This window comes from Alternaria incomplexa (assembly GCF_024043165.1).
Source record: "Alternaria incomplexa strain BMP 0042 chromosome Unknown scaffold_7, whole genome shotgun sequence".
Classification (NCBI taxonomy): Eukaryota; Fungi; Ascomycota; class Dothideomycetes; order Pleosporales; family Pleosporaceae; genus Alternaria; species Alternaria incomplexa.
Window position 1 is genome coordinate 732,609 of NW_026249856.1, and position 23,991 is coordinate 756,599.

Genomic DNA, 23,991 nt, shown 5'->3' on the forward strand with positions numbered 1-23,991 from the left:
TACATTACGACGCACTGGAAGGAGGTGGGAATTGGGGGCCAGAAGTTGCCCTTGCCGCTCGTGCATATTGTGAGGTCACACGGCTGAGGTTGGCACCACTGGTGGTCCAACAAGAACTCTCATCAAAAGCCTCATGGGCGTGGCTGACTAGACCTGGGGCGCTTTCTATGCTGTTGTAGTTTCAGCTCACTCAGCCATTTGTAGCAGCCTTCCGCTCCATAATCGTCTAGATGCAATCCATCTTTCTCACTCACTATGCACTGAGCTGCTAGTGTACATACGAACTCCAAGATGAACGACGGAAGATCGATATCTCCCCAGTTTAGTCGCTCGTCTGCCACTTCGCGGCGACCTATGTCATTCCCAGCAACCCATAGCTTCGCAGACGATGCGGATGCTTCTGAAGAGCCTCTCGTACACTCCAACTCTACACGTCATCTCAGTAACGACGCTGCCATCGAGCGAACTGCAGTCTCGAATCACAGCCCGGATGTCGTAAGTTTTGAGAAAGCAAGCAGAAAGTCTCATCGCCTTCGCAAAACCATGCTCTCATGGATTTTTGAGATTCTCGCGTTGATCGCAAGCATCGCCTCAATCGCCACGATCGTCATCATTCTCGTTGGCCAAAACAACAAGCCGATCACAGCCTGGACATTCATCTTCACGCTCAACACCTGGGTAGCCGCTCTCGGCACGGTAGCAAGAACTGCTCTGGCATTTGCTATGAGTGCCTGCGTTGGACAGCAGAAATGGAGCTGGCTTAATCGAAGGTCAGATTCTGTGCTTGCATTCGAAAGGTTCGACGAAGCAAGTCGGGGACCCTGGGGCGGGTCTCGTCTTTTCGTTTGGTTACGTTTCAGGTAAAGATACCTGATACCGTTAACACGTATCGCAAAACTGATTCACCTGCAGGCATTGGGCAGCGTTGGGTGCTCTAGTCACCGTAGGTATGTCATACCTGGTCGACCTACACCACTTTTGATAGCCAGTTTACGGCACTCGTTAACGTGAGACGCTGCAGAATACATTATAATCAGGCTGACATAACTGCGCTTTTCTAGGTACAGTCGCCTTCGACCCCTTTTTCCAGGCGGTCATTTCTACCTACGGAAAACTCGATGACATAGCGGTAGGCTCCAACGCTGTCGATATCGGGTCATTATCTAGTGCTACCATCGGTCGAGCTTTGAGAGTTGACGGTGGATACATAATCGAGAACCCAGGCGGACCCTTGATGTCCAACAAAGTACCGTCTGGTATGATACAAAACACATACACTGAGAGTCGGCCAGACTTTGGTATTGTCAGCTCTGTCAATGCAGGGTTCTATAATGCATCCACGAACACCCCCAACACTGTCGCCTTTACTTGCGCTACTGGTAACTGTACCTGGCCAGTATTTGTCTCGGCTGCTGTGTGCAGTTCTTGCAAAGATGTCTCTGATACGCTCGTGTTCAATGGGTCACAAGGATCGAATGGGACGAGTATCCCAAGCCCCACCAACATTCACTCCGATGGGTAAGTATGTCCGTACGAGCTGTATGTGAGATATATACTGACTTCGTAAAACTGAATTCAGACCGTATTCCGTGTTCTCTCTACCAGAGATTGAGATCAAGAACTTCAACGGTTTATCGAAAGTAGACGACGATGATTGGTACAAGTACACTACCGGCGCTGAATCAGGGGTCCCCGAACCTTTATGACAGTAAAGACCGGGTCTACTGCACGCCAGACTCTAAAACATTCGGACGTGCAAACTCTGATGATGAGCTTCAAAATCATCAGAGCTGCTGATGACTGGGTCAAATCAAATGTGTCATGGGAGTCGTCACATCCCGTTGCAACAGAATGCGCGTTGTATTTCTGTTCGAACATCTACCAAGCCAGTAGTAAGAACGGTCTAGTCGAGGAGAACGTTATCGGGTCTTGGGCTGTTCGAGACCCTGACTCACATAAGATATACAAGTCCCTTGGACCTCTGACTTCGGAAGACGAAAGATACCTGGACAGTATTGGATACGACCTATACAATCCTACCATAGATTTCCCGAGACATGACCTTCGGCTTCTTATTCCTTCCCAACAGGCGCGGGGCTTCTCTGCAATGGCGGCGCAAGAGGTGAACATATCTCACGCGCTTCTTCGAAGTACCATCGACTATCTCCACACCTTCACGAGCTATGCTGCAAAGCCCAGTGGTAAACCACCGCCCTCTTTGATCGCCTTTCCGGATAGAGACGCACCGGCTTTCGTGGATGCGTTATGGAACTCAACAAACCTGACCACAACATTCGAGAATGTGGCTCGTAGTCTCACAAACCAGATGCGCAATACCTCCCCCGATCGACTTGAGGGCGTCACACAACGCTGGGTCACACACGTACGTGTCGACTGGGCATACATGGCTTTTCCGGTCGCGATGCTCTCGATAGGAATCCTATACGTGATTCTCGTTATAATCGAGTCTGCACGACTGAGAATACCAGTGTGGAAGGAGTCCGCGCTTCCCACACTAACGTATGGATTCGATAATGAGACACAACGGCTGCTGAGGGAGAGGGCGCATTACAAACGAGATAAGAAGGTTAAGACGAGTGTGAGGTACGACCTGGATGAACAGGAGGACTGTTTGAGATTGATGGCTGATGAGAAAACGGCTATTTGATACTCTTCAGACGCGTCGGTGTTCGGGCAGGTGCGAGGGGTTTAGCGCGTTCTGGAATGGGGAATCTTCAAATTCTTCTGCGCGGCAACTTTGGAAGGAAGTCGCGTTCTCATGATAATGACATCAATGCACAAGAGCTTCAATGTTTCATCCCTTTTGCTAGCTGGCAGTAAACGCGTGAGGTTCGTGTCATAACCCAAGTGGCACGTGATGGGGTGGCTGGTCGATAATCGCGCTAGCATCTAGTTACGTCACCCCACTTCGTTCCGATCGTGAGAGGACTCATTCCGAGCACTGCATCGCTCAGATCACGCCACGAAGTGAGTCAACATATCAAACCTCTACCACAGCTTGAAGTGACCAATGCTCGCATCCAGGTGTACAAGCATCCTCAACAGATATCCGAGAACCGTCCCAACTACGAGTTCCATACGCTACTTCGCATCACCCTTCTTTGCACAACATCCTCAACACCAGCCAAAAAGCATGCTGCACTCAGCCACCGAGTCAGCGAAGAAGATCTTCGCACCAACAAGCAACTCCGAAGACCCCGGCCATGCAACCCAATACAACAAAGGCGCCCTAGACCGTGAGGACCTCCTCCCCTCGCCAACCGACCAATTCCACAAGTGGTTCCAGGAAGCCCAGGCCAACAATGTATACCAGCCCGAAACCGTCGTCTTGTCCACCGCAGAACTACCCAGTGGCAGAGTCTCAGCACGCACGCTCTACATGAAAGAGCTGGACGAGCGCGGCTTCGTAATCTACTCAAACTTCGATACAAGTCGCAAGGCGAGCGACATACGGAGCAATCCGCATGCGGCATTGACTTTCCACTGGCGCGAACTGGAGCGTCAAATTCGTGTCGAAGGAATGGTAGAGCGGCTTACGAACGAGGAGTCGCAGGTCTATTACGATACGAGGATTCGCGGTTCAAGAATTGGGGCGTGGGCAAGTCAGCAGAGTAGTGTGATTGAGAGTAGGGAGCAGCTAGAGAAGAGAGTAGAGGATGTCGAGAAGAGGTTTGATGGCAAGGATAAGATCCCCGTGCCGGAGTTTTGGGGCGGGCTGAGAATTGTGCCGGATATGGTGGAGTTTTGGCAGGGACGGCCGAGTCGACTGCATGATCGTTTTGTTTACCGGAAGGTTGGCGGAGAGGACAACACCGAGAAGATGAAGGGGGCAGAGTGGAAGATTGAGAGGCTGAGCCCGTAAGGAGGGAAGGCTCGCACTCAAGTCAGCTGTTTTCGTACTACGCGGAGGGTCAGAAATCATCGCAAGATCAAACATCAGATCGAAAGCCAACGGAAGTTAAAGCTACGAACAGAAGCATTGAGTATGCTATGGTATCATTCATTCCTTTTGATCATGCGATAAGTCATAAAGTATAGACGAGACGTTTCCCAACCGCTTAGACCTCTCCATATAACGCCAGAAAATGTTCATAGATTTTCATAAGAACGACGAGATGCGACGAAATCCATCAAGACCTCCAACTTCACACCGAGCCGATAGGCTTACTCGCCATCTGACTCCATTTCCGCAGTCTGTGAGGGTGTTAGCAATGCATCTCATGAATGGTTTGATTCCTTGGAACTTACGTTGTCGTGGAAGTTTGTTCCATGAGTGGTCTCGTTGATGTAGCCCTTCCTGATGACGAAGTCACCGAAGTGCTCACCCTCGTTCCTCTCCTTAGCGTACTGCTTGATCATAGGCTGCAGGATCTCAAGGATCTCTTCTTCCTTGATCGAGCTCCTGTAAAGCTTGTTCAGCCTTTGACCGTGGTAGCCGCCACCAAGGTACATGTTGTACGCGCCATAAGCCTTGCCGACGAAAGCAATCTCAGCAAGCCATGGACGTGCGCAACCGTTAGGGCAACCAGTCATGCGCATGACGATGCTGTCTTGTCGTAGCCCAGACTCTTCGAGCGTGCCCTCGAGCTTGGAGATCAGCTCAGGTAGGTAACGCTCAGACTCAGCCATAGCAAGACCGCAAGTGGGGAAGGCAACACAGGCGGAACTAGACAACCTCATTGCAGAGAAGTTGGTGTTGTCAAGCTTCCACTTCTTGAGCAGCTCCTTCATAGCAGACAGGTCTTCGTCGGCGACGTTGGCCAAGATCAAGTGCTGGTTACCAGTCAACCTGAACTCGCCCTTGTGTACCTTCGCCACCTCGATCAGACCAGTCTTCATTGGGAAGTCGGCAGTGTCTTCAATGCGGCCGTTCTCAATGAAGAAAGTGAAGTGGTTGAGACCAGTCTCGTCCTTCTGCCAGCCAAAGGTATCGATGTTGCTTTGGAACTTGAAAGGTCTGGGCTCGTCGAACTTCTGTCCCCAGAGCTCTTCGACCTTTCCCTTGAAAACATCAATGCCCATGTCATCAATGGTGTACTTGAGACGGGCGTGCTTCCTGTTCTTGCGGTCACCGTGGTCACGTTGGACGAGCATGATCTTCTCGCAAGCAAGGTGCACTTGGTCGGCTGCGACGTAGCCGAACATGCTTCCAGTTCGCGGGTAGGTCTTCTTGTTGTTGTGCGTTACACCCATACCGCCACCAGCAAGTAGGTTGAAACCTACGAGATTATCATCCTCACCCTTGATGGCGATGAGACCAATATCGTGAGCGTAAACATCGGTGTCGTTGTGAGGTGGAATGGCAATGGTGATCTTGAACTTTCGCGGGAGGTAGAGAGGGCCATAGAGTGGCTCGTGGTCTTGGACAGCTTCACCAGCGATCTTGCGCTTCTCCTTTGTCTCATCATCCTCCAGCCAAATCTCGTGGTAGGCGGTGGTAGAAGGAAGAAGGTGATCGCTGATCTTCTGTGCAATGTTCTGAACCTGGCCGTGGTATTTTGACTGAGTTGGGAGAGAGCTGCACATGACGTTTCGGTTGACATCACCGCAAGCCGCGATAGTGGTCATCAAAGCTTTGTTGATAGCCTGCATAGCCGGCTTGAGCTTACCCTTCACGACGCCGTGGAATTGGAAGGTTTGGCGAGTGGTGAGCTTCATGGTCTCGTTACCGAGCTTCGTGCTGATCTCGTCCATCTGTAGCCATTGCTTCGGCGTCGAGACACCACCAGGTAGTCGGCAGCGAATCATGAAGGAGTATGCTGGCTCGAGACCCTGGGCCTTGCGTTGGTCGCGAAGGTCACGATCATCTTGCATGTAGGTTCCGTGGAACTTGGTGAGCTGTTGATCGCTTGCAGAGATGGCGCCAGTGCTAGTGTCGGCCAAACCCTCCTCAATGGTTCCTCGGAGGAAGTTGGAAGCGGCCTTCATATCCTCATTGGTCAGCGGCGCCGGTTCCTCAGGTAGGTTCTCGACGTTGGCAACACCAAGCTGCTCCCAGAGTTTTGGCTCCCACTCAGAGTACGCAGTCTGGTAAGCGTCTGGGTCTTGGTCATCTCCAAGACCACACTCGGCCAAAGGCTTAGCACCGAGAGTAAGCAGACGAGCATGTAGGTCCTTTGCGGGCTTGTTGTAGTAGATCTTGTCCTCCTTGCGTGGCCAATAGTGACTGTCACCAAGACCGAAGACACCAAAGTTGACTGTTGCAAGATCCAGATCCGTAGAGTCCTTGACGGTCTCCCAGAACGTGCGACCATTCTGAGGGAACTCTCCTTGTCCAGCTACACTAGTCATCAGGATAACGTTCTGCTCGTTGGGCAAATCTTCGATTGGGAAGTCGTCCATAGCCATGACCATAGTCTTGAGACCACGAGCCTTGCCGCGATTCCCTAGACGCTTGGCTAGATTCTCAGCGTTACCGTTGTCGGAAGCGAAGAGGATGGTCATAGGGTCGCCCTGGAGTCCCTCAAGAAGCTTGCTGTAAGCATCCTTGGCCTTGCGCTTTTGCAGTTGCCTGACTTCGGTTCCGTAGGATCCAGAGATGTTGGATGAGAACTCAGGATGTCTCTTCATGACCTGAGACATGTAGTTGTCACGGGACAGGAACTCTTCCAACTCCTTCTTGATTCGCTCCGAGTCAAGTTTGAAGTTCTCTTCACCCTTCTCCTCGGCGCGTGGGTCCCATCGGTACAATGGCCAGTAGCCAAGGTCAACAGCCTTCTTGGTCTCTTGCAAGACAGTCAGGGGCGTGTCGTTCTCCTTCTCGTACGGCAGGTAGGCAAGCACGACGGAGGGACCGTTGAATTTGTCAGCCTCGATCATAGCCTCAAGAACCTGGGTGTAGGAGCTGTATACAGCGACCGATGCCACGTAAGCGTTGCCGAAGTTCATTGCGTACAGACCAATGTCCTTCTTTCGCCTCGCAGCGTCGGCGGCTGCGCGCTCGGAATACGGTGTTGAGTCGACGATGAGCATGTTGACATTCTCGCCAGAGGCAAGGACGTGGTGCACACCAGAGTTACCCAGGTCGTACGCCCAGGCGTCCGAGCCAATCAACCATGGTGATTCCTTGTAGAACAGCTTCTTTGATGACAACAACTGACTGGCAGCGGGCGAGCCGTCAGTACCCAAGCGTGCGATGACCTCAGAGGCCAGGTCATTAGCCTTGTCGGTATCATCGGCGTTCAGTGCCCACTTCGACAGCCACTCTCTGGGCGCTTGTGTGGTGAAAGCGTTCTCCTTGGAAGCAGCCGCAGCCTCATCCACAAATCGCTGACGATGTTCCTTGCGCGCTACTAGCGAGCCGAATCCGAACTCTGGGGTGGAGGAGATCTCGTTGGAGATGCCGGCGTGCTGCGAACCAAGCTGGTTAGCAATGTGAAGCTTCTCACCAAAGACCTGGTTCAAGATCTTCATGTAGGCGTTCTCTAACCCTGGTTGCTCGACCTTGATAGCCTGGGGCTCCGGTCCATCGAGGTTGCCGATGACGAGGTTTTGTACAGGCGTCTCGCTCATCAAGTTCTGGTAAACGCCGCGCATTGCTTGCGACACAGTGTCCTCGTTGATGTAGCCAAGCTGATATCCTACAACCGTAGGAGAGGCGCCACCGGTCGACTTGAGCGACATCAGAAGGTCGAGCAGTACAGGGCCCCATCGGGTAGTCTTTCGTCGAACTTGCTCCAGCACCGCGATCCTCTTAAGCGACCGGGGAAGCAAGGGGGCAAGGGACGCACCCAACCAGGGACGGTATAGCCTGGCTGTGATGACGGCTGTGTTGGCATATGCCTTGGTCTCCTCCACGCTGTCCAACTCGGTAGCCCAGACAGCAGTGTCGGCACCAAAGAGGAAAATGGCAGCCTCCTCGTTACCAGTGCCAGAGAAAGCAAAGGCATCGTAGCTTCGTCCAGTGGCATCACGGATGGTTCCCCAAATTTGTGTGGCGAAGCGGTAGATATCCTCGGATGAAACGGGCTTGGAGATCAATGACTCCACTGTGGTTGCCGAAGATACTGACGCGCCGCTGGTGCTAGCATCGCGCTGCGACGAGCCAGAAGAAGAATCGGCGCGTTGGCTGTTCCTCTCCGATGCAGGAAGCGACTTGGGATGCTCGGGAAGGCTGACAGGCGCTGCTGCTGGAGCGGCATTGACGGCCTGACTGCGAGCGAAGGACAGTGTCGGATTCCTGCCATCGTCGGCGTATAGTGTGGTCTCCTCCGACTTGGTGTTTTGGTATGCCGCCACCGCGTCCAGGTCGATGACGCTTCGGACCAGGTCGGCATCCTCTACCTCGACAGTCTTCTTGAAAGCGGTCGCGCCCGAATCGAAGAAGTGGATGACACCCTTGCCTGACTTGATAGCCAAAGCATGGGCAGTGAGAGCAAGATCTTGCAACTCCTGTAGTGTCTCGGATTGGATGAAGGCGAATCCAGACTGTCTGATGGAGGTGATGTCGGAGAAGTCAGGGAAGCCCGAGGGCGCCACTGATACGTGGAGGACGACGGGATATTGTGCGAGCTTGTAAAGATGCGGTATCGACTTTACGAGAATGGACGAGGTTGTGGTGACGCTGGTGAGCTTGCCCGAGCGGATGGGCTGGAAGACGGAGAGCAGAGGGTCGGCATTTTGGCGGACAGTGAGGATCTGGGTAGCATGTTAGTACAAGCCATTGGGCTGCAGTGAGCATGCGAACACACCTCTGGCTGTGTCTTGCAAACAACGCTGGGCGCGTTGTGCTTCTGGAGTCCCCGCAGAGGCTCCGAGAACTCGGACTCGGTTGTGAAGGAAGGGACGACCGATACGATCACGTCGGAGGCCAGGTGGGCAATTCGGGCCACTACACAGCATGCAGGTCAGTATATGTGCACTTGCAGCCTCCCACTACTCTCCCATGGCGACATGTTGGGGTAAGGCATTGGTGGGGCGAATGGTTGCGGGGACGTACCAGCCTCTCCTGCAGTCGAGATAGACCCCATATTGACTGCGAATTCAGGGTTGACGGTAACAGTAAGGAAATGTCTACGGGGGAGACGAGCAGTAGTAATACTTCGGACCGTCGGCGACAGTCCTCATAGTCAGCGGCAACGGCAGTGGAAAAATTCCCTTTAAGAGGTCATGACAACGCGTGCCGAAAGCACGCAATTCTTTAGTGCAAGTCAGGGTCTGGGGCGAGGGCCGAAGAGCGGCGAATCAGACCATCATAGATGCGCGTTCGGTGTAATCAATCAGCCTAGATCGCCTTGTAGAGCTCGACGCGAGCCTCAAGACCGAATTTCTCCCATGGTGCATCTCGTGGTGGAGCCCCGTCCGATGGCCGCTGCGATGCTTACTGTCCGCTGCCTGAGTGGCCAGGTGAGGCAGCCGCCGCCTTGCCGCATGGAGATGTGCCGAGGATCCAGTCCGCTTATCGATAAGGCACCGGCTACCTCCACCTGTTCGCCTCTCCTGGCATGGCCGACACACGCATCATGGCATGAACCAGCACCCCCGTACGGCCAATCGTCGACACTACCCCTACCGTAATCGCCTACATCTGCATCTGATGTCGTGATTAGCGCACTTTTGCTGCAATGAATACCGCCTCCGGATTTTCAGATCCCCTTGTCTCCGATACCCCGCTGCCCTTCGACGAGCTATGCACGCGCATCAATGACCGCATAGTCACGTTTCTCGACGCGACAGATGTGTCTGATCGCGTCAAGAATGTTCAGGAGCAGACGCGAACCTCGCTGAGGGTCATAGGAGAGGCTCTGGAGAAGTACAGGTTGGTGCTGACCATGTAGGCGGCGTGCGGAAGCTAGGGACTGACAGCTACGTAGTCTACCAGAGCTGTCTTTATCGTATAATGGCGGCAAAGACTGTTTAGTTCTTCTTGTACTATACCTCTGCGCCATGCACAGGCGGGGTCTTACGCAGACCCCAAATCCCTCGTCCAGCATCGAAACCGCCGTACAATGCGTGTACATACAGGACGCACATCCCTTTCCCGAGGTCGAGGAGTTTGTCGCGCATAGTAGCAAGATATATTGGCTCGCCTTGCTAGAATACGCGAAACCCATGAAGGCTGCCTTCGCCGACTACTTGAAAGACACGCCATCTGTTAAGGCGATCCTGGTGGGGACACGGCGGACGGATCCGCATGGCCAACATCTGAAGTTCTTTGACCCGACCGACTCCGGGTGGCCAGCCTTTGTGCGGATACATCCTGTCATAGACTGGCACTATGTGGATATATGGACCGTACGCGCAATGCACACACTGTATCATTTGCTTACTGACTTCTTCAGTTTATACGTTTCCTCAACATACCTTACTGCTCGCTATACGACCGCGGATATACCTCATTAGGTGGAACTACTGATACCCACCCAAACCCAAAGCTCGTACGCCAGCCGTCTACGCAACAAGTACCCCAGACTGGGAATGGGACAGGCGCCTCGAAGCCGAAGTTTAGGCCGGCATACGAATTGGTGGATGACTACGAGGAAAGACTAGGCAGAGACAGGTAGACACATGTTGGTACTGCATTCCCACTGCATCTGCATTGTTTTGTTACTTGGCGCGATGGCGCTCGTTCCTGGTTGGTAGAAATGCTTACTACTCCGCGGGCAGCGATCGCTTCCCTGGATACACCTGGTCACTGTGTTGAGGCATGACACTTGTCAGCACGAGCTGGTTTGATATATCACATCTATTGTACAGCCATCTATACGACGCATCACATTATCCCCACTCGCATGGTTGTTTCTGAATCCACCGTCTTTTACTAAAATTCGTATCCAACACCTATCCGAGCGCCATTCCACTGCCTTTTTCTTGCGTCGTTTCAATTGGACGGATATTTGGAAGGTATTTTGGTGCGACTGCAACGGCAGAGTACCCGTTGACAGCAACCGCAGTCGTTCACAGTCACAGGAGCCGAACATCGTCACAACACACATGTAACCGTGTTTGTGGGTCTTTTTTTCATCGGGCTGTTACGCGCGCTCCCCAGGTGCATGTGCTGAGTTGTGATCGCATGGCTATCAATCGATAGCGCCCACGCGCAGTAACTTCGTGCGTATTCGGTCTATCATCCTGTGCAACAAGCACATGATATCTACCTTGATAATCGTTTTTGGACATTTTGCCTGGTACGTTTAACTCTTCTATGTCAGTCGTACCCGAAGCTAACCTATGCAACGTGTACAGGAAAGCGACGATCAAGTTTTGCAGCAATCACACCATGGCTGGTCAGGGCAACAAATAGCGTAAAGTTGACGGAAACATAGCTATTGCGTAACAGGATATAGTCGAGGCCAATCCAGGCGCTGGCATGTTAGAGGCGCCTCTCTGTCCACCATGCTTTTCAGAATCTGTCTTCCTATTGTCTTCCTCTTGACGCTCGGAAACTGTTCAGATGCAATCCCAGACGTGCACTCCGAACTTATCCCAGGACCAGGTTTCCCGTCTCTAGCGTCTCTGAATCTTACTACAGCTGATCTACTTGAGTGGCCAATAGCACGAGGTTCCAGCGGTGAGCACGTATCCTTACAAGTACCTGTCGCATTTTCAGGTGGACATCATCTAATACCCTGCAGCTCAAACCACCACCTCAGACAATACACTGGTGTGCGGCCCGGAAGATGGATCCTACACAGACGTCAACAATCTCATTTCCTGCTTCAATTATCTTCGCATCCTCGGCAAAACTCTCTGTGAGTTCGACAGTAGAGAACCGAGAACGGTGTGTTGGCACGGGTTCAATGGCGTTGTTGTTGGTATAAGTACAACGGGTCAGCGTGAGAGTAGTTACTGGTATGCTTATCTTCGCTTCTTTACCCCGCACAATCGACTATGGAACAGAACAAATCTGACCTGTATGTCATAGCATTGATCTTGCATGGAGTGTCTTGGCTGTCATTGACGGCTGCACGAGACTTGATCACAGTTGCGCTGGTTTTGCGGTTGCCAATGGCAATGGGAACATCATGGTTGGAGGTACTAATGCCGATTACGAAAACCGTGCCTGGGTTTGAAGATTGAGGATGCCTCAATCGTTGCAGTCGTGTTCAGTCCTGGTGCCGGGGTCGATGTCGCGATGTTAACTCACACCAAAATCAGAATATGATCATGCGCATCATCCACAAGCATGTTCTTTCAAAATCAACAGTATCAACGCGTTGTATTCCCCGCAACGTTCCTTAAGCTAACGATATTCCCCAGACTTGGCATTGTGATGCTAGATAGATGCAAATCTGGGGTGACCGGATTGAGCTAACTTCCTCCAACCAGGGGTTTCTCCGGACCGATATGTTTCGCATGCATCAGCCAACGCTCGGCCACAGCCGTGATGCACGTCCAAACTACCCAATCGAGCTACACATTGGTCACGCGGAATGATTCGTGTTACTCCAAGTATTCAGGCGTTTCCGCGGCGACATTCGCCATCGAATTCCACCTAAGAGGGTTCATTGTTTATATGAAGTCGGTGGAGATCAAGCCACTCCTTGAGCTTCACGGAGATGATCAGCGAAAATTATTGCGGTCCAAACGCCGACGCCTTGTACATAATGGAGCTTCGACATATATATGGGTTTTGCCAGAACGACCAAGCACTATCATCTCACATCGCAGCAAGTACCAGACATGAAGCTTTCTACCTCCTTTCTATTCGTTGCGGTGGCTGCAGTCACAGCATCGCCTACCCCAACTTATCAGGACACACCAGCAAGAGCATTGGAGAAGAGAGCTAGCATTACAGATGCTGCTAATGTTGGTTTCGCGATGGCAAATGGCGGGACCAAGGGGGGAGCCGGTGGTCCTACTACCACCGTGAGCACTTTACCCCAACTCTCGGCCGCGGCCAACTCTTCCGGACCCTTCAACATCGTAGTTCAAGGAGCTATTACTGGTGCTGCAAAAGTACAGGTTGGCTCGGACAAGACCATCATTGGAAAGACTGGAAGTTGTATGCAGTTAGCCTTTCTAAGTTGCATAAGTCCTGACTAACACTTTATAGCCTTGACTGGAATTGGTCTTACGATCCTAGGCCAGAAGAATGTCATCGTACGCAACATGAAGATCGGCAGAGTACCCGCTGAGTACGGCGATGCCACTACCATTCAACTCTCCACCAATGTATGGGTCGATCATTGCGACTACTATGGTGACGAGACTGTTGGCAAAGATACCTACGATGGGCTGGTCGATCTTTCGCACGCTGCTGACTTCGTAACCATCTCCAACACCTACTTTCACAACCATGTACGTCCTCATCTTCTTCTTCACGAAAATACACACTGGCTAATGCAGCGCAGTCCAAAGGCACCTTGGTAGGCCATTCCGACAAGAACGCCGCCGAAGACACTGGCCACCTCCGCGTAACATACGCAAACAACCACTTCTACCGCGTCAACAGTCGCGGACCATTGCTCCGATTCGGCACAGCGCACATCTTCAACAATTACTACAACGAGCAGTCTACAGGTGTGAACACCCGCATGGGTGCGCAAGCCCTGGTTCAAAGCTCGGTCTTTGAGAACAGTGGCAAGAAGATGGTGTACACGGAGAGTAGCGCGGAAGATGGGTATGCAGTCGTGGAGGACGTGTTGTTTGGTGGGCAGAGCGCCAATACAGCTCCCAAGGGTACACTCAGTGCGCAAAGCTTGCCCTACAAGTACGAACTATTGGGCAGCACGAACGTTAAAGCGGCTGTTACTAAAGAGGCGGGACAAACCCTAACTTTCTGAACAGATTGTATTTGGACAAGCCAGATATGAGTAATGGCACGCATGTACTCTATAACCTCAGCCATTACTTTCTCTATTCAAAAATTCTCCCGGTATAGGTCTTGCAGATCCTCACCCAAGTAACCTTCCCGAGCATCAACCTTGCTCATCATATTGAATACGCTCCGTTGGTCACTCCTCTCTATCAAAATGTCCTTCACATCAACGTAGGCGAGTAGCGGACTAGATCCCAAGTGATCATAGATCGTGCTCCATGCACTTCCGTGGAGGTCCACGTCTGAAAGCTCCACCGAAACAATTCTGGAGGTCGACGACGACTCGGAGATACCGGTGGAAGGGGACAGGAGAGCAAGTAGGACTAAAGAAGGTGTTCTCACACGGTCAATGTACAAGTTCCTGAGCCCATCCTTGGTCGGCCGCCAGACGAGCGATTCTAGGTTGCAGTACTGAGTCCCTCTCAAGCCAAGAGATTCGAGATTGCGGCAACGTGACACTAAAGTGCATATGCCGTTCATGTAATCCGTATTTGGAAAACGAGTTTGCAGGTTGGAGTAGAGCGGACTTCCGTGTTCGTCGTTAATAGATCTCTCGTCAAAGTCGTACGCGCGATCACCGCCAGGCCCTGTACCATCGATATATTCCAGAAACAGATGTCGCAGTTGCATGGCCATGTCGTCCCGAATACAAGCGCCAATGGTCGCAATGTCGTATGCTGAGGGCAGCGTAAGTCGAAGATAAGTCAGCAAAGGAAGATGTACGCGTGGCGAGGAGAATATGCTCGCGATATTGCTACGAATAAGCTGCAGGAAGTCAAGGTCAAGCTTGAGGCCATAGTCTTCATCGTCTCTCTGATCAACTTCTAGCGGTGCGCTACGCCAATTTTCTTCGAGCGTAAAGACAAGGCGTTTCAGCGTTGGTAATTTAGAGACAGCCTCTTCGATCCAAGGGACAAAGGCTGACGTGTTCGCGACCAAAAGGGCCAACTTTCTAGCCAGCCCAGGATTATTTTCGACGTCTCTCTTTTCGAACAATCCATCTGGGCTCAGTCTTGATTCAGATAACATGATCTGCAAGCGCTTTATGCAAGGCGCAAACTTAGCATCTTCTTCTATGATGTATTTATGAAGTCTCGAGGTAGCTGTGTTCTCCCAGGTGCGGAATGTCGCATATTTATGTTGGAAGTAGAGACGGTTCATAGCGTGGTCGAAGGCTTTACAGACTAGCCGAAGCTCCAACTCCCGGTGAAGCACATGTGGGTAGTCATAGACACCGAGGCAACATATGTAATCGAAATCGTGGATAAGGGAGCTCTCGTCCCATGGATACCGGGGTTCAGTCACGGGCCTTGCAAGGTAGGAGAAAATCTGGACCTTTCGTTAGCCTACAGTATCGAATCAGAAGACGAAGAACGCTACCTCATCAACGAGCTCAACAGAGAGCCGATCCCATACCGACATCTTCACGTTGATGTCGTGCGGAAAATGCGGCAGAGGCAATCGATGGGGAGCGGCAGGCTGCATGGCCCGTGCACGCGGTCACCCCTTCCTCAAGTCTCCGTGGACCTTATCAGCCTATCATCTCGGACTTGCAATCAGGTGGCTGCAGCTCCGTCTTACCACCTACACACACTGTGGCAGGCCTGAGAAGCAAAAAGATCCTATAGATCCAACCGCGTACTGTACCGCGGCTTTTGTCTAGCGATAAAATGAGGGGTTCGCCCCAGCTCAGGCGGCCGTCCGCCCCGTCCAGCTTCAGACATGTCGCCAACACCGTCCTTCAGGGTCAGGCTTGCTGAACTGCGCGACGTCCCTCGTGTCACGACGGTTGCCCTCGCTAGTCTACCTGATGACCCGGGGTTCGAATTCATCTGGAGGTACAGGCGCCAGTATCCTGATGACAGTCAATTCTTTTGGTTGCAAGTGTTCAAACATTATCTCTACCATCCCAAAATCACCCTCATCGTGGCTGAAGAAGTCGCGTCATTGGAGGAAAAACGCGAAGATCGTGGAGAAGCAGTAGCGACAATAATCGCGTTCGCATTATGGGAGAGAAATGGGAAGAGTATGCTGACACAGGCTCTGACGAACCTGTGGAGTAAGGGCGTGTTCAACGCGCTACACTGTGAGCATGCACGCGCGAACCTCGATGAACACAATACTGAGCAATGACAGGTTATATCACCTTTATAGAGAACTGGGCCATAGGAAAGGAGTTCAGGCGGCGTGATGGCGATCCGAAGCGCATGATCGCCTTTCAGCAAGCGCTGAACTACACCCACTCGAAATATTGGGAGAAGATGTATCCTCAGAATTACTACCTCGTTCTGCTTGCAACCCATCCAGACTATCGTCGGCGCGGTGCGGGCACTGCGCTCACTCAATGGGGTGTTGATCAGGCTCTGGCTGCTAGCATTGACGTAGGCCTTGAGGCAAGTCCGATGGGATTTCCATTGTACCAGCATATGGGCTTCGTTCTGTTGGAGAATCTGGTAATTAAGCCAGATGCGGATGACGATCCTGCGAGTATGCTGCTGAGGGTTATGGTATATGACAAGAACAACAAGTTCTCAATGGTCTGATTTTGGAAATCGCCTGCTTGCGATTGAGGAGAGCTGTAACATGTACTTATTGTGTGTTGAGTTTGGGTGCCAGGTGGGTGCTGAGCCTTCAACACCAAAATAAAAAAAACGATTAGCAATCGCATATGATTCGTATGACGAACGCGCAGAACGATAAGTGGGTGCTGAGCCGCCGCTGGAACGGGGGCGGAGGTCAGAACAACGCCCGAAGCGCCGACTGCCCCAGGCCGTCAAGCTGCGACCGCGCGGTCGCTGCATCCCGTTCCCTCTCCAGCAAGCCACACAAACATAACGGGGAACGGGAACGGCGCAACAACAATCGCTTCTTACTTTCTCATAAGATCGAAATGGTGCTGAATATGCATGATCGATACACGGGAGCGGACGGTGTTGTCGCTCGCAGCGCCGTTCAGAACAAAGCTATAAGAGCATAGTCGTTGTCAATTACTATCAGTGTCATCCATTTCTATCAGATCGTCATTTATCATTAAGTTGAAAGTCTACGAGGTGTCTTTCTACTATACATCGCCCGCCATGAGTATTGGAAGAGCAGCAGCTACACGCGTGTGCGGCAAGCCAGTGGGCCCTGTCGGGCTCGGAATGTTAGGTCCGTTCCACGCCGCCTGAGCATCCCAAACGCAACTTACTGACAACAGACCCTCCAGGCTTGACTCTTCCTGCTCCATTTCCTCAGTTCGAGCGCGAGCATCAAACCAGTCTGCTGAAGGCCGCATTAGACCAGGGTGCAAACCTATGGAACGGAGGTCTTCACTATGGCACGCCGGAGTCAAACTCCGTACATCTGATGCGCCACTACTTCGAAAAGTACCCCCAGGATGCTGAAAAGGTTGTCCTCAACATCAAGGGCGCCTTCAATCATGGAACAGGCCCAGTAGGCAGCCCAGAGGCTATTCGCGCATCCGTAGAGCAGGCTCTCGAAGGGCTAGGGGGTGCGAAAGCCATCGATATTTTCGAGATGGGTATGCGCACATTCGCAGGTTGATCTCGTAGCAACGACTGATGAATTCATAGCACGCGTCGACCCCAACACGCCCCTTGAGATATCCATCAAAGCTTTGGCTGAGTTGGTAAAAGAGGGTAAGATCGGAGGCATTGGACTGTCTGAAGTCAACGCCGACACCATTCGCAAAGCTCATGCCGTTCACCCCATCTCAGCCGTAGAAATCGAGCTGAGCCTGTTCACACCCGATCCCCTTCACAACGGAATCATGGAAGCATGCTCTGAACGTACGTCTCCCCGCGAAAGAATTGGCTTTGAACATCCGATGCTGATAACACCAATACAGTCGAGATCCCTGTGATTGCGTACAGTCCAGTCGGTCGGGGATGGCTAACAGGCAGTTTCAAGACGCTTGATGATCTTTCTCCCAACGATTTTCGCCCGAAGATGTTCGATCGCTTTCGGCCTGAAGTGTTTGATCAGAACTACAAGCTTGCCGAGGCCGTGGAGAAGATTGCCCAGAGCAAAGGCCTCAAACCGGCACAAGTCGCTATCGCTTGGGTAGCGCGGCGAGGGGCGATTCCGATTCCAGGGTCTACCAACATTGAACGCGTTACCCTGAACAGCAAGCTGTTGGAATTAACCGATGAGGATATGGAAGACCTTCGAAAAGCTCAGGAGACATTTCCCGTTGCAGGTAAAAGATATGGAGGAGCGCATGAGAAGCTGCTGAACGGTTGAAAGTTGAGCCGAGATTGATGTTGTCATACTGCAGATTTCGGAGTTTAGACGGACGGAGATATTGCCATGTTGATTTACCTGTTGCCATCAACTTTGTCGTCCTCATCATCACTCTTACTTTACGAGTTCTCAACATTTTACTGCTACGTTCTAGTCGCGATGAGTTCAGCATACGAAGAATCTGAAGAAGTAACAGCCACGTCGCAAGATACAACTCATACACATCATGGTTCGTGTGCAGTCTGTGCGAGGGCTAAGAGCAAATGTGTGAGGCGTTCAGGGAACAGCAACTGCGAAAGGTCAGTGACTACAGCATGACTGACCATTTCGCATAAGACTCAATTTCAAGCTCATATTGAAGGAGTTCAAAAAGCTTAACACATTTTTAGATGTACACGGCTACATAAGGTCTGCCAGACTCGGGAGCCAACGAAACGCAGAAGCAAGACAAAAAAGGTAACGTGAGTCAAGTTGAGCGGTGCCCGGTATCTGATTTCATAATGCTAAATTGTAAGTAGACGATCCGCTCAATTGCAGCATCTCGAGGCACAGCTTGCAGACATCACTGAAGCTCTGGCCAACAAACATGCGCCAGAGGCATCTTCAGAATCGGGAATGCATACTTCTGGATTACAGCAGGCGACAAGATTACATGAGAAGAATAACGTTGTGTATCAGGCACCACTGATCGTAACCCCAAGCGCTACCGGATCTGTCGATACTACTGCCTCTGCCCGCGACGCAACGCTGGAGATGGACGATTCCGACCTCGCATCAATGGAAACGAACGAAACAAATACCGACATTTTGTTCGATCGCTACCAGAGGCTGATGGCACCTCATATGCCTTTTGTGGTGTTCCCAACTGGTACTGATGTTTCCAGATTGGCCAACAACAAGCCGTTCTTGTTACAGGCTATCAAGACAGTCGCTTTCTTCCACGATACCGCAGTCCAACAGATTCTGGTAAAGGATCTTATACGAGAGATCTCGGATAGGGTATTGATCAATGGTGAGAAATCGCTCGACCTGTTACAGGGTATGCTAGTGATTGGAAACTGGTATAATCCGCATCTCTTCGCACCGCCAAGCCACACAGTACTTCTTCACCTTACCATGGCGCTCACTCACGACCTGGATATCGATCGTGCGCCAGGATTTTGTGAGAAGGCGGCTTTGATGGCAGCGTCACAAGCGCACGGTGTGCCACAGCCGGCAAAGGTCGTAACGAACGATGAGCGACGTGCAGTTCTCGGAACGTTCTATCTAACCTCGCAGATATTTACATCCTTCCGGAAGATCGACAACCTCAACTGGACTCCATGGCATACAGCTTGCGTCGAGGTACTAACGCAAGCTCGAGAATGCGAAAGCGATCTTTTTCTCGTGCAGCTAGCGCAGAGCCAGCGTATCATGCAAGAAGCCATGGCTACCGACTGCGAGCATGCTCCGGTGCAACTATATGCCAAATCATTCTTGAGCGACCTCGATAGGGCTGCGCTAGGGTCTGGAAACGCAGCGACGGCGATAGTGTCGCGTTTGCAGCAAGCCTGTACCCGAACTGCGATCTGGGAACGCTCATTCGGGAATCTCGCCACCCATACAGTTAAGGAAACGGACCTACGACAACGACTAGATGGAATGTGGCACTGTATGGACGCGGCCAAAAGATACACAAAGATATATCTAGAATTACCCGTCGAAGACTATCTTGTCGTCCCATTCGGCGTTTTCGCGCAGTTTGCGTACATGTTCGTTGTGCTTGTACGAGCAAGCCTGATTGAGATGGAGGGCTGGGATGTCCAAGCTCTTAGAAAGTTCGTCGACTTTTCGACACTTCTCGGCGAGGCTTCCCGACGTTATGATGCTGTATCGCAGGCCCATCCTGACGGTCTGAACCTGCACAACGAAGCCTTTGCGAAGTGGTCTGCGAAGATCAAGTGGGCAAAATCCTTCTACGACACGAAGTTCTTGTGTTTGGCATCAAACGCACCGACAGCAAATCAGCCTCCGTTTGGGGTTAGGGCCACTGACGTGAACGAAACTCATGTACCGTACTCGGCTTCTCTCGCCCCTCTTGAAGCTCTAGAAGAGCCGACATCAAATCCGTTCTCAGCTTTCGATGACTGGGGCAGTTTTGCTGATCCATCAGCCTTCCTTGAAGACATGGACTTCGGAGTGTCCAACGTGTAGAACAAAGAGGATGGGCCCGCACTTCGGACGCAGAAGTCAAACAACCCAGCTTCACGCGACACGCACGCGATATCATCGGTGAAAGAACGAGTTCCGACCCAATCATAGGCAATGTGGGCCGCTGGGTCTTGGCGGTTGTATAAGGTTAGCTTTGTCCTACGATCATACCTTCCATTCTCTTACCCCGGAACTCGACCTGCAGCTGCACCCTCTTCAATATGGCTGATCGAATGCTTCGCCCCGATACCGCCATCATCTCGGCGATTTACACCGAGTCGCAACCCAACTCCATCGAAATACTTGCTCACTCCTTCACCAACTGCACGTTCAAAGCGGAATTCCAAAACCGTTCCGCTGTCATCGTTCGTCTGGACACCGCAAGCGGATCGCTAGCCGTCGTTTCTGCAATTCAAGAGGCAGCTTCACTCCAAATACCGACTTATGTCCCCGAGATACTCAGCTACGGAAAGGTGGTGACGGAAAACCAGGGCGATGTGCACTACATGGTCACCAGGTTCATCACGGAAACAGTAACGCTAGAGTCTGTTTGGCCTTCTCTCAACCTCACGCAGAAGACATCTTTGGTCGATGCTGTTGCAAATGCAGTCGATAAACTTCAACAGCTCGACACTTCGCATGCGCTCCTTCAACAAATCCTTCCAAACACAGCTCTGGACGCAGTCGCAAACAGCAGAGATATCAGTATTGGCAGTTCATTCCTTGGTTTCGCTAAAAGTGTCCGCGAGTTCATCGCGCTGTATGTCGCTAAGCATCAAGCCAAAAGATTTGCTACCTCTTCCATAGAGGACGCATTAGACGGCGACGGCATAGTCATCAGATCTGCCATACCTGAGTTGGGTGAGATACATCTTTCCTCTCGCGATCTTGAGGTGCTTGAAACAAGTCTGGTGCTTTCTCACAACGACCTCGAACCCCGGAACCTGCTAGTAAGGAAAGCAGAAGGTGAAGATGGTCCACACTACGAGCTTGCTGCCATCATCGATTGGGAGATGGCAGGGCTACTTCCTTCCTCCTTCGAAACAGCAGTCAAAGATGTCTCGTTGGGCAGTAACAATCAGTATCTGGACTATTATCTCATGTTCAAGGAAAAGACACGCTCCACGATATCTGGCGGGGAATCTCCCGAGAAGCTAATTAAAGCTGTTCGCCTTATTGATGGGTCCTGGTCTCAGCAGATGAAAAGAAATGTTGGCGCAGAGACTCGAAGGCGTTGGATTTCTAGAGAGGGCCTGGAATTGAGTGATGACGCTTTCGAAGGATGGATATTGAAGGCTGCAGGAGATGGTACAAAGCGTGAGATACGTTCTTGCTCCAAAGCGGACAACAAAGAGCTTGAAGACCAGGTACTAAGAGACTTCGGTATGCTATAGTGAACGGAAATGATCACTTTGTGGGGGGCTTTACCTTTTGGGACATACGTACGTGAAGTAGTGAGCTTGCCCTTGACGTCGGTGTCTACATAGTGCATTTCGTTGCCAAAGAGATCACGAACGTCAGAATTATCACACTACAGCTTTGATTCCCAGCATATCGAATTCAGTGTCAACGTCCGCACACACACTTCCATGAAGGCATGTAGTGAAGATCTGTGGAAAGTATAGGTATAAAACATATAACTCTTCTGCTCTATTTCGCAGACAACAGCTACAAATCAGCCACACAATAACTACCACAAGCTCTACCTGACCGTCCAACTCAACCAAATCGCATGTCAAAGTATCTTCCCAGCAACACAGCAACAACACAAAAGTACGTACCCCAGATCTCGGGGTTGTTTCTAGTTCCCTTCTCACTAACACACTACAGTGTCCGTTATCAAGCCTGAATCTACTCCTGTCGACGGCAACACCTGTGGGATTTGCGGGAAGAACTTCAATGGATCATCTGACGACTGTACTTGCTATCAGGATTAGGCCGTCAGACTGGCCCTATCAGTCGCTGTAGTGTCAAACACGGATAAATGCTCACGGAGGGCGGATGAGCAGGATGTAGACCCTTCTCGCCAGTCAGTCTGACTTTGTTGGTTACGATACCACATGGAAATATGAAAGAGTAAAGCTTGCACTATGATACATGATGATATGAAGTGACGGTTAATCTACATTTGTGGCAGATGCATCCTGATCCTTGTCCTTGTTACCGATGAACAGTGCCGCTAAGACTGCCGTGAAGGCGCAGATACCAGCGAGCACAGCGTTCATGTTGCCGTACCCAATCTTGTCTCGTAGATACCCAGCCAGCAGTGGGCCTACAGTCAGCCCACCGCTCCACACCATACTGTTGATGCCGTAGAGTTGGGCGAATGGAGCCTGCTCGAACATGTCTGTATTCGCCTTGTAGTAATTCTCCACGATAGTTCCAGATTCGACAATGCTAGGACTGTTGATAACCGCCAGACCGAGTCCGTTCATCGCTAACAATACAGAATAGAGCGCGATGATGTGACCGTTGTCTAATCTCTCGATGACACTCGACTCAGTCGGAAGTCGAAGTAATACAAGCGTTGGTATCAGCCAAATGAATCCAAAGACTGATACTGGCTTCGTGCCATAGTTGTCGACACACCAGCCAAAGACTGGGCCCAGCAGGAAATCTGCACCACCCAATGGTAGGAAGAGCAATCCAGCTTTCAGGCTGTCAAAACCTAGTTGCTCCGAAGCTACTAACGGCACAGTAGCGTCAAAAGAACCAAGAAGAAGAGCTTGCACAAATCCAATCCACACGGAGGTTAGCAGACCAGGATGGCGAAACAGCATGAGCATGGGAAGATTGCGGGTGAAGCGATTCGATGGTTTGGAGAGACGGTAGCGATCGAGCGGAGAAGAACCATTTGGTAGAAGGGGGGTTTGTTCCGTATCTTGTTGTTCGTTGCTTCGATCCGGTTCAGAGGCATGTGTCTCCGGAGTAGAGTATTTCTCAGCCACCTTCTTCTCCACCATGAGCAATCTCAAAATGAAGTCTATGCCAATCAACCCTATGGCCACGCCAAAGACACCTATGTATCCAGTCTTCGCGTACAATGAACCGCCGACAATAGGTGCGACAAGGGTGGAAACTGAGATGAAACTGAAGATAGTTCCCATAGTCTTGCCCAAATTTTCGCGGCCTACGGTCTCAACCAAGATAGCAAGGCCGATGGTCCACACGACACCTCCCGATGCTCCCTGCAGAAACCGCGCAATGCCCACAACAGCAACGCTACGTCCAAGAGCGAGAAGAATGGTCGAGAGTAGACACAGGATGAGCCCGAGGAGGAAGGGTAGCTTTCGAGACGAAAACAATCTGTCAGCTAGGAAGCCTGCGATGGGTGAAGATATGCAGGAAGCTGCTGCATAGACTGCTAGGAGGTTCGATATCGTGCTTTGGATCTGAGAGTCAGGGAGATCGATGCGGTCTTTCAGCAGGAACGGCAGTACTGGTACGATGAGCCCGTACAAGAAAAGGTCCACGAATGCGCCCATTCCCACAGTAAAGACTATGAACAATGGGTGCGATCGCCATCGTATCCCTGGTGGTGGCATTGCGTACAGAGTCTGAAAATCGACGACGTGATGAGATGCAAAATTGATGTTTGTCAGTTCTGGAAAGGCTTCTGAGAGAAGTTTCCGCACGAGCCTCATCAGCTCAGACGCATGCTGACGTCAGTACTCATGATGAAGGATGTAAGCGCCTTCTCTAAGTGCATCAGTGATCGGTAGGGAGAATTGATAGCTGTCAGCAGCAAAAGAACAACGCGCTCCATCGAGGATGAG

The 23,991-nt window shown here is 51.5% G+C and overlaps 9 protein-coding genes across 9 annotated transcripts; 7 read left to right on the forward strand and 2 right to left on the reverse strand.

Annotated features, from left to right (window-relative positions):
* Window positions 1–3,154: 3,154 nt before the first annotated feature.
* J4E90_005433 (uncharacterized protein) lies at window positions 3,155–3,883 on the forward strand (the record flags this gene model as incomplete). The annotated part of the gene is made up of 1 exon (XM_051434986.1): window positions 3,155–3,883. The coding sequence occupies one exon, from the start codon at window positions 3,155–3,157 to the stop codon at window positions 3,881–3,883; it is 729 nt and encodes a 242-aa protein (XP_051291010.1).
* Window positions 3,884–4,185: 302 nt separating this feature from the next.
* J4E90_005434 (uncharacterized protein) lies at window positions 4,186–8,990 on the reverse strand (the record flags this gene model as incomplete). Its single annotated transcript, XM_051434987.1, has 4 exons — window positions 4,186–4,215; window positions 4,270–8,658; window positions 8,712–8,851; window positions 8,960–8,990. 4 exons carry the CDS (start codon window positions 8,988–8,990, stop codon window positions 4,186–4,188), a joined length of 4,590 nt encoding a protein of 1,529 aa, XP_051291011.1.
* Window positions 8,991–9,584: 594 nt separating this feature from the next.
* On the forward strand, window positions 9,585–10,523 carry J4E90_005435 (uncharacterized protein; the record flags this gene model as incomplete). The annotated part of the gene is made up of 3 exons (XM_051434988.1): window positions 9,585–9,778; window positions 9,834–10,254; window positions 10,302–10,523. The coding sequence occupies 3 exons, from the start codon at window positions 9,585–9,587 to the stop codon at window positions 10,521–10,523; spliced, it is 837 nt and encodes a 278-aa protein (XP_051291012.1).
* A 2,257-nt stretch (window positions 10,524–12,780) lies between these two features.
* Window positions 12,781–13,745, forward strand: J4E90_005436 (uncharacterized protein; the record flags this gene model as incomplete). The annotated part of the gene is made up of 3 exons (XM_051434989.1): window positions 12,781–12,964; window positions 13,016–13,260; window positions 13,314–13,745. The coding sequence occupies 3 exons, from the start codon at window positions 12,781–12,783 to the stop codon at window positions 13,743–13,745; spliced, it is 861 nt and encodes a 286-aa protein (XP_051291013.1).
* Window positions 13,746–15,590: 1,845 nt separating this feature from the next.
* J4E90_005437 (uncharacterized protein) lies at window positions 15,591–16,323 on the forward strand (the record flags this gene model as incomplete). The annotated part of the gene is made up of 2 exons (XM_051434990.1): window positions 15,591–15,618; window positions 15,917–16,323. 2 exons carry the CDS (start codon window positions 15,591–15,593, stop codon window positions 16,321–16,323), a joined length of 435 nt encoding a protein of 144 aa, XP_051291014.1.
* A 534-nt stretch (window positions 16,324–16,857) lies between these two features.
* J4E90_005438 (uncharacterized protein) lies at window positions 16,858–18,025 on the forward strand (the record flags this gene model as incomplete). Its single annotated transcript, XM_051434991.1, has 4 exons — window positions 16,858–16,930; window positions 16,989–17,303; window positions 17,356–17,571; window positions 17,631–18,025. The coding sequence occupies 4 exons, from the start codon at window positions 16,858–16,860 to the stop codon at window positions 18,023–18,025; spliced, it is 999 nt and encodes a 332-aa protein (XP_051291015.1).
* Window positions 18,026–18,251: 226 nt separating this feature from the next.
* On the forward strand, window positions 18,252–20,218 carry J4E90_005439 (uncharacterized protein; the record flags this gene model as incomplete). The annotated part of the gene is made up of 2 exons (XM_051434992.1): window positions 18,252–18,258; window positions 18,585–20,218. 2 exons carry the CDS (start codon window positions 18,252–18,254, stop codon window positions 20,216–20,218), a joined length of 1,641 nt encoding a protein of 546 aa, XP_051291016.1.
* Window positions 20,219–20,436: 218 nt separating this feature from the next.
* Window positions 20,437–21,609, forward strand: J4E90_005440 (uncharacterized protein; the record flags this gene model as incomplete). Its single annotated transcript, XM_051434993.1, has 1 exon — window positions 20,437–21,609. The coding sequence occupies one exon, from the start codon at window positions 20,437–20,439 to the stop codon at window positions 21,607–21,609; it is 1,173 nt and encodes a 390-aa protein (XP_051291017.1).
* A 723-nt stretch (window positions 21,610–22,332) lies between these two features.
* On the reverse strand, window positions 22,333–23,760 carry J4E90_005441 (uncharacterized protein; the record flags this gene model as incomplete). Its single annotated transcript, XM_051434994.1, has 1 exon — window positions 22,333–23,760. One exon carries the CDS (start codon window positions 23,758–23,760, stop codon window positions 22,333–22,335), a length of 1,428 nt encoding a protein of 475 aa, XP_051291018.1.
* Between the last annotated feature and the right edge of the window lie 231 nt (window positions 23,761–23,991).